At 31.5% G+C, this 9,412-nt stretch overlaps 3 protein-coding genes across 4 annotated transcripts; 1 reads left to right on the top strand and 2 right to left on the bottom strand.

The window, feature by feature from the left end:
• Positions 1 to 402: 402 nt before the first annotated feature.
• LOC119601856 lies at positions 403 to 3,228 on the bottom strand. The gene is made up of 2 exons (XM_037953056.1): positions 2,945 to 3,228; positions 403 to 1,516 (listed from the first exon to the last, which is right to left on the bottom strand). The coding sequence occupies exons 1-2, from the start codon at positions 3,038 to 3,040 to the stop codon at positions 566 to 568; spliced, it is 1,047 nt and encodes a 348-aa protein (XP_037808984.1). The 5' UTR covers positions 3,041 to 3,228; the 3' UTR covers positions 403 to 565.
• A 984-nt stretch (positions 3,229 to 4,212) lies between these two features.
• Positions 4,213 to 4,864, top strand: LOC119601855 (DNA-directed RNA polymerase III subunit RPC9). 2 transcript variants are annotated; one of them, XM_037953054.1, is made up of 3 exons: positions 4,213 to 4,333; positions 4,397 to 4,664; positions 4,734 to 4,864. In XM_037953054.1, the coding sequence occupies exons 1-3, from the start codon at positions 4,326 to 4,328 to the stop codon at positions 4,833 to 4,835; spliced, it is 378 nt and encodes a 125-aa protein (XP_037808982.1). In that variant the 5' UTR covers positions 4,213 to 4,325; the 3' UTR covers positions 4,836 to 4,864. The 2 variants fall into 2 exon arrangements, with proteins under 2 accessions (XP_037808982.1, XP_037808983.1); XM_037953055.1 differs by lacking the exon at positions 4,213 to 4,333 and having other exon boundaries at positions 4,389 to 4,664.
• On the bottom strand, positions 4,849 to 5,730 carry LOC119601854 (density-regulated protein homolog). The gene is made up of 3 exons (XM_037953053.1): positions 5,484 to 5,730; positions 5,164 to 5,416; positions 4,849 to 5,099 (listed from the first exon to the last, which is right to left on the bottom strand). Exons 1-3 carry the CDS (start codon positions 5,595 to 5,597, stop codon positions 4,915 to 4,917), a joined length of 552 nt encoding a protein of 183 aa, XP_037808981.1. The 5' UTR covers positions 5,598 to 5,730; the 3' UTR covers positions 4,849 to 4,914.
• Between the last annotated feature and the right edge of the window lie 3,682 nt (positions 5,731 to 9,412).

Here is a 9,412-nt window from a genome sequence, read left to right as displayed (position 1 = left end):
TTTAATAAACCGTTGTTCTTCCTTTACACTGTATGTAAATGTACGCAACCAGTGGCAACCACAATAAAAAACAATACACATAAACGCTTAAAGGGTTTTTTATGTTTTAACATCTCAAAAAAAGTGGAACAAACAAAAATGCTAAAACTGAATGAAATCTAATAATTTGATATCATGACATTTGAAAACATGATGTTACCAACCAACCAACAAACAAACCTAAAAACATCGGTGGAATATTACGCATTCGTTATTTGTGCATAGAATGCTTGTCATCTATGAAACATTGTTAGCATGTTTGAAAACAAAACGAAAGGTTTTAAATTGCAAATATTATTTTACTCCGTTTTCTTTATTTGGTGTTTTTTCATTTCTTTTGATATTTTATATAAAGTTCTTTTGGGCTTTTTATTTTAATATCAGTTTAAAAATATATTTTACAAATTAATAATTAACGAATAAATAAATTTATATAACATAAAAAATTAACTAAACATACTTAACAACTAAAATGTCAGTCGTCCTTTAAATTTTGGTATAAATTTTAATAAGGAATTTAGGTTTATTAAATATTATCCTTTTGGTTCTTTATTGTGTGATACATTAATACTTTGGCATTGACATTCTTACAGCCAGATTTAAGGGGGTCAATTGTGTCCACAATTTCGTCATAATCTTGTTTCCTTAATGTCACATGCTCTATTTCTGCCTCACGTTTTATACAATCTCTTAATTCAGCCTGTTTAAAGGATTTAAAATTTATTACTTGACAATCGGGCAAGGATTGCAATAAATCTCTTTGTGTAACATATGTTTCTGCAGTCAACATTGTATTTAAATTAAATACATAAAATATTACAACACGTTTATGTTGTTTTTTATTAGCTTCAATCAATAACTGATTGATTATGGGTATTACACCATGATCACAGGCTTGCAAATTCTCAATGACCAACAAATTTTGTCCACATTCTGAGAGATTTTCTATGAGTATTCTTATTAAATGGAATTTTTCAGCTTCATCTTTAACATACGTATTCCAAGCGTAAGTGTGTACATTTTCTTGCCAGGGGAAATTTTCCTGTAATGCTCCCATAAAAAGTGTTTTTCCCACACCTGTTGGTCCCACCAAAGCAATGGCATTTAAATCACTTTCATTTCTTAATGCCACCTCAATTTGTTGCATTGCCTGTTCTTGATGCAATATATGATTTTGTTTTATACGTGCAAATAATGTTGCAGTGTCAAGTGGTTGTTTTTGATCACAATAATTGTTTTTACCATGTACTATTTCCGTGTATTGGTTGCGATAATTTTTAAGGAACTCTTTGAGTATTTGTTTTGTATTGGAATTATTTTGTGTAAAATAATGACCCATTAGCAGGGCAATAGTGAATGTTATTAAGGCTGTAATTATTAAAATACGTTTACATTTGTGGGATGATCGTTTATTTTTATCCATATCTCCGGTATCTACTAATCGTCGTAGTTTTTTACGTTTGTGCGTTTTGGGCTTCTGAAATAATAGTTGTTGTGGAGGAAAAATGGTTTGTTTTAAATTTTTTTAGAATTTTCTATTTGGCTAGTGTTAGACCTCTTTTGCCATGATTTGTTTCCATATCTTCTGCGGATTTCTAAAAGTTTTTCCTAATTTATATCTTCACTTTTCTACTTATAACTACTGCTATTCTTCTTAGCATTTAATTGCAATATTAAGCTACTTTCATCACTTTTTCGTTTTCGCTCATCAAAAACTTTATACTTTTTTAACAAAAGACTTGTTCTATAAATTAATATTGTTAATGGCAAATTTTAATCGAGAACACGACTATTATCTCTTTCACTATGAGATTCGTTTGGTTTTACCTCTCGTCTAATTGTCCTCTAATGCTTTTTGCAGAAAAAATATATTTTGTTTTTAAAATAATTATCGTTGTTTACAGTAAATCTTCGATGCTATTGTCGGGGGTGTCACACTGTCCAATCGCATTGAATCCTATTTCGCAAAATTTAAAAAAAAAATAAATAGTAATGCTGGAGTTCTACTTATTATCTTACGTTTTATCAATCAATTATCTTCGTCCGAAACATTTAGTAAAACTAGGAGTATATAACCCAATTTTCGTAATGATCGGGCCTTATTTGACCCAAGACCTCATACAATGGGCTCTTTAGAAGGTGGTTTAAAAGTTAATAATTCACTTACGAACACTAGTATCACGATGCACAAATATCTTTAACTGCAGAATTTATAAGGATATACCCATATTTAAACTTGCCCCCATATAATCCCTCGTTCAGAAAATCAAATTTGTTATTTCGGAATTAAGATACAAATTATAAAAAATAGTCAATTTTTAACATACTTCCTGTTGAAGGAGGTCATGCACAGACACCCTGGTGTAAGGTGTCATAGATATTTTTAGTTGTTTTAGATTTTTTTTGCCGGAGTGTAGATTTACTGAACATTTTGTACTATTTATCATTGTCATACCCAGTGACCTATCCACCAGTCTCTATCATGCCTAAAACCGTACATTTATACAGAATACGTTTTACCGGTCCAATTTGTTCTGATTTGGTAGCCAATCTTCATGCTTTTTAAATGATTTTTTTTTTGGTCCCGTTTCATATTTGTTTCCTCTTTTGGGCAGCGGATATTTTGTTTTGAATTTAATTTTCGATATCAATAAATTCTGATTAACACTAAAAATTTTTGGAAATTTCATTCTTCAGTCTGCAGAGATTTAACAGAAAGAATTATCATGGACTAGGATTTTACAAGGACTGCTTGTTTTACTTATTACTTATGATTGAGCAACTATTTAGAGTACATTCTTAATTCCTAAGCCATCTAATAAATCTGCAGCAAATATGTGGCTCAATTCAACATAACCTAAACAAAGGAATCCTTTTTTTAATATAAAACAATTTTTGTACCAACCTCTATACTTTTGCTGGGGCCAATGATTTGTAATGTTTCATCGTCTATATCACAATCCATCAATGTATCTTCATTTAATGTGTTGTCTATATCCATTATTTCTAAAATTTATATTACACTTTTAATTAATTTATTTTAATTTTCACAATTTTACACAAAAACTAAACAATTTCCAGCAGACAACTAAACAAATGCAAATAAGAATTGGCGCGTTATATGCCAGAGCCCTGCGCCGACAAATATTAACGGCGGCGGCGACTGACACTAAATATGTCGGCGGCGGCTTAAAATCGACTGTAAGCCGGCTAAGTTTTCAACTACGTTTAGTTTTTAATTTTTCAACGATTTTAAATAAAAACGGAATCCGAGAGATCAGAAAGTAGGATTTTGGAAGCAAATATATTGTTTATAACAACAAAGCAGATCAAGCTCAAAAGTTGTGTGAATTTTAACGGAAATATTTAAATATAAAAGTGTAAACAATAACAAACTCTGACATCAGTGCGTACCAGCCAAGTGAAGAAAAAAATAATCAGCTGATTGAATAACACCACCTTATGTGAATTCGCCTTGCCATACTACATACATTAAGCTAGGGTTCTATAGTTGAAACGAAAAGTCGACTTTTCGACTTTTGTATTTAGTTAAAAGTCGACTTTTCGACCTTTCGATTTTTTCCATTTTATGAAAAGTCGATTTTTCGACTTTTCGACCTTTTCATTTATTTAAAAGTCGACTTTTAGACTTTTCGACTTTTAGTATTTTAATGGTCGACTTTTTCCGACTTTTCGACTTTTTCCGACTTTTTTCGACTTTTCGACTTTTTTCGACTTTTTGATTTTTTACGACATTTTGACTATTTTCGATTTATTTCGACTTTTTTTTCGACTATTTTCGACTATTTTTTTACTTTTTTCGAGTTTTTCCGACTATTTTAGAGTTTTTTACCTCTTTTCCACTTTTTTAAAATTTTCGACTCTTTTCGACTCTTTCCGACTTTTCGACTCTTTCCGACTTTTCGACTTTTCGACTTTTTTCAACTTTCCGATTTTTTGACTTTTCGACTTTTATTTACAAAGTCGACTTTTCGACTTTTTTCATAGACGATAGTCGAGTTATCGACTTTTTTGGAACAAAATAGTCGACTTCTACTTTTCGACTTTTTTCGACAAAAAGTCGATTGTTCGATTATTCGAAAGTCGATTTATAGAACCCTACATTAAGCGGCTAAATGGAAAAAAGCTGCCACATTTCTAAGTAAAATATCAAAGGAACGGTAACTCTAGAAATGTTGCCATTAAAAAGCATTTGTTTACACGAGATAGTTTTTTAAGACAAAATTGTAAACAATTGCTAAATAAATAAAAACTAATAAATTAAAATGGAAATGTAAGTTTTTATTAAAGTTAAATAATTACAAGTCTTTTAATTAGTATTCCTTAAAATGTTTAGTGTTAATCCCTGCTTCTCGGTGTTGTCCAATTACGAGGTAATGGAGTCTCTTAAAAATATCAAAGATACTAAAAAGAAATATGGTTTGAGAAATTTGGCCACAATTGCCTATGAAACTTTGCAATTTTTGGAAGATTCTCCCAGTAAACATCAAAATCGTGAAGCCATTGTGGCCTTTATTAATGATATGCAGCCCTATAAATTAACAACAAATGAGTGTCTAATGATGGTCAATGATCCACCTTCCAGTGCTTTACATATACAACTGGTATGTAGTAAATTCATTTACATACATACGTTATTTGTTAATTAAGTAAATATTTGCTTTAACTTCCAGCTAATTGAGGACAGTGAAGAACGTTTAACGGAGGAACAAGTTGCCCAAATCATAGAAATAGCCAAAACCCACTTTCCCGGACCTCCACAAGAAACTAATTAAAATATAAATAAAATACTATTTATTTAAAATGCTTTTTTAATTTATTATTTTCTCGTTAGTTTTATTAAAACCAACAAATTTAACGCTTCTGATCACCCAAATCCTCAATATAATCGGCATCAATTGATGGCCATTTGTCGGGTATAACATCGAATAGATCATCTTTGACATCACCTTGAATAACAATTTCATCTTCACCGGTTACCGAAGAGCCGCAAGCAAATTTCGAACCAAAGAATTTGGCTGCCACTTTCAAATCGATTTCTGTGCAATAAAAATTCCATAATATTTGTAATATTACAATTTTTAATAACACACTCAAACTTACCAAAAGTGCTTAAACCGGTGACCACCGTCACTGACTTCTTTTTACCTCTAGGAGCTCTAGACACTGTAATTCTTTTGGTGACCTCCTCTTTCTTTTTGATTTTCAACAAACCTTTACCGCCACGTTTTTGTCTTTTCTTGTCATCATCACCATCGCCGGCTTCTTCCTCCAATTTAACTCGCTCAAATTCTGTAGGTAAATTCTTTTCCAACCATGTCTTACATTTCTCATACTCGGGATAATATTCACAATACTTTGGAAAAAGAAAATGATTGATTTTTCATTTTTATTGCAATTACATTTGCATTTCATGCACTTACCTCTATGGGCATGGAACAATTACCACAATAGTTTACTACCAAGGGATAGGTAACACCCTCACGAGGTCCCAACTTAAGACGTTCAGCTACAGGATTCACTTCTACTTCTGTCATGTTTATTTGTGCTTTATTACTTTAAAAATAATTTAATTTTCTCTAATAAAAATAGATTTTGCAAAAATCTCTAAAATAAGTAATTTTTAACAGCTGTTGTCATAGCTGCCAGATATGCCGATTTTTTTGTTTCAAAAATAGGAAAGTGGCGATTTTACCGGTATTTTTTTAATTCTACATAATGTTGAATATTTATTTTGTTGTATTTTTCTTCTTTATTTAAATAAAGAGTAAACATTTTTAAATTATTTCTTTGCTTTCTGAATAGTTAAAACAAAAAATTAGGATTAATTTAAATTTATCGGTAAATTTACGATTTATTTACAATTGGATTAGGCAGCTCTGTCTTTAGTGCACACGTTACTATTTACATAAATTTCAGGTTCTGTATATGTCTTTAAATTGGCAACTCGTTTTTACGATATTTGTTTGATAATATGAAAGAGTGTAATTATTTATTTGTAATTATTATTATATTTTAACCAGTTTTTCACTAAATTTTAATTTTATTGTCAACTTATATAAAATTTTCCCCAAGGCAAGAGTATGTGTTAAATTTCATCAAATAATCATTACAACTGAAACCTGTAACGCACGCACAATGCCACACACGCGAAAAGTGATTCTGAACCCTGGGTTTAGGCCATTTTTTTAGGGTATTAAAAACCTTAGCATAAAAGCTTCCCCTTTATAGTGGGGACAAAAATATTTTGCAATTTAAAAACTCAACGGATTTTTTCGAAATATTGATTTTTTTTAATCTATCGGGAATGCCACCATTTTGGGAACACTGATATCATAATAAATTTTACGATATGTCATCAGAATTTTATAACAATTTCCTTTTGTATATAATAAAACAGCGCCAAAGTCAGCTGTTGTCCAGAGACTTGCGCTGATTCGGCTTAAGCCGACTAAGCCTAGCCGCCGAACAAAATGTCAAAGCCGCCACCGCCGAAAATTTTTCAGCTTAATACGGCTTGAAAATTTCGCCATATTTTGTACAATTTACAGAATACTTTCGCTAAATTTGTGGAATTTTACAATATAAAATTAATTTGTTTTCATTTAAGCAAGTTTTCTTTTGTCTAATAATAAGCCGCTCATTGAAATTTGGCCGGTGTAGAACTTTGCTCAACGTTCGATGTATATGCTTCGCCTCAGATATTTTCGTGTTTTCGCGCCTAATTCGAGTCGCTGCTTTGACTTCAAACCAGCTTCGTTGACGTCAACGGAGCTACACCTTTTTACATTGCTGGTATGTCATACCGTAAAGGGCTAGGGTATCGAACATGTGTATTTCAAATAGGAAGTGCAGTTGATGTCAATTCTGCCGACTGCGAAAAGAAATTCTGCTAGAATTTTTCGCGCCAAGCTGTTTTCTGCATTTTTTTATTTGCCACAAAAAATCTGTTGTTGTGTGTGTGCAAAAATCTAAAATGACAGAAATGATATTCTTTAAATAAAAAAATAATTTTTTACTAAAAATTGAAATTAATAAGATTGTATGCTATACTACTATACCGAGGGTCATTGTACAAAGAAACAGCTAGTGTTGGGTTGAATTTAGTTAAATTGTTAATAATTATGATGAAATTTTTTTAAGGCGGGGTTTGTTTTCGTTTAATACCCAAAAGTGTTTATCGAAATCTATATTTGGCATATTTGTGAGATCTAGAAGATTAAAAAATGTAAGTAATGGTGATAATTAATTATTTATTTGTCTATAAAGAACGTCTTTCTTTTCAAGAAAGAGGAGGCATCATGATGGTCTCCTGGAAGAATGCCCACAAGAGAGTGGCAATTATATACCTCCCTAGTCACCTAGGCGGGTGGTGGTCGGTCGGCTAGTGGTGACATGGTATATTATCACCTAGAGGCAATGGACGGAAGCTGATTGCCGTATTCAGGGGGTATCCTTGGGATACATACTTATTATTATACCATTGATCTCAGCAGAATCACTACCATACACCCATAATAGAGCGCGATGTCTGTCTGGTGTGCCTTTCAGTGAAGCTCTTGTCTCCAAACACTATGGTGGCCGAATATTTACAAGAAACAATTGTTAAGCCGCCTTTTATACAAATTTATAGCTTTGTAGAGAATGTCTTCACGACCTAGAGGATATAACCTGGCTAGGTATGTAGATGTTGTTTGGGCAAAATATTGGTACTAACCATTGTGGGCTTTATGTCGACTTTAGGTCCCTTATAGTTGTCACACTATACCAAATAAGCATTCTTGCTGGAATTAAAGTTTAAAACAAGTTTAATTCCAGTCAAACATTCAAATTTCAAGTGTTGAAATACACTTTAATTCAATAGCATTCTCCAGTGAAAACGAAACTTGAATTCAAGTCGAACATTACAATGTTTTTACAGTATAATTCAATGCACGAAATCTATATACATACATACATATATAAAATTCTAACGTTACTGACTGACTGACTGATTCATCATCGTAGAGCCTAAACGGTTTTAGCTAAAGAGCTGAAATTTAGACAAGAGGTTGGTCTCCCACCAAATAGATCCACTTAGACGGGATTTTTGGAAATTCGAATGATTAGGGGGTTAAAAATGGTAAAAACGGGTAAATTCGGTAACCTCATATCTCCTAAACTTTAAAAGATACAAAAACAGTTTAAAGCGTATCGTCGTTCATTTAAAAAATAAGCGGGCAGGTGTCTGGTACTTTTTTCAAATTTGGTACTTCTTTTGCACCCCATGTATCTTTTTTTTAAACCAGACTTGACGAACTTGACGAACAAATAAAAATATGAATTTAGTACTTTTTGGATATTCGGACGTTTAAGCGGTGAAAATTGTACCTATTTTTGGTACTTTTTTATAAAACATTGTTTTTGGTTTATTAACTTATACATATGAATACATAATAACGGGCTCCCAATACGATGTTGCACTGGTACTTTTTTGACTTAGAACTTAGAAACATGTAATTAAGCACTTGAGAATCTATAAAAGTGGACTTTTTGGTACTTTTTCGTTCTTCAAAAGGTACTTTTTGGGTTTTTCTATTTTTCGTTCTTCGACTGGTACTTTTTGAATTTTTTATAATATTGAACCTAGCAACATGAATTTAGGAATGTACAGCCCGGATTAAGTAATAACATATAAAAGGGAACTTTTTGGTACTTTTTCGTTCTTCAAAAGGAATTTTTTGAATTTTCTATAATATTGAACATGGAGTAAGTGAGAACATATAAAACGGGACTTTTTGGTACTTTTTCGTTCTTCAACTTGTACTATTTGGATTTTCTTTTATAATGAACCTAAAAACATAAAACTGAGCAATCAGGGACTTGAGTGAATGAAAATTTAAAATGGAGTATTTCTGGTAATTTTTCGTTCTTTAACTGGTACTTTTTGAATTTTCTAAAATATTGAATATATAAACATAAAATTAAACACGCAGTATCCTAATGGAACGAAAATTTAACTCGCTTACGTCCATTTTGCAAAAAGGGCTCGATATCAATCGAAATCTCTATAGGCCATAGTTGACCCTGCCCCCTTCAATAATTAATTTTAACGTTTTCTACGTACTTAATAATACCATAATAAAACAATTTTTGTTGGAATGAAAATATGTAATGAAATCTTCTTCAGAAAATGACTTAAACGCACATAAAAATGGCTTTCAAATGTCGATGTCGACGAAATAAACATTTTTAGGAACCGAAACCTACATTTATGAAAAATAAAATTATGAGGATCGGTCCGCCAATATAACCCTCTTACAGAAAATCAGTTTATAGCTAATACATCATTCCAAAAGTTATCATTATGATA

The sequence above is a fragment of the Lucilia sericata genome, unplaced genomic scaffold (genome assembly GCF_015586225.1).
Source record: "Lucilia sericata isolate MDLA Ls3-8-SP2 unplaced genomic scaffold, ASM1558622v1 Contig000193F_arrow, whole genome shotgun sequence".
Taxonomy (NCBI): Eukaryota; Metazoa; Arthropoda; class Insecta; order Diptera; family Calliphoridae; genus Lucilia; species Lucilia sericata.
This window is presented reverse-complemented; position numbering and strand designations above follow the sequence as displayed.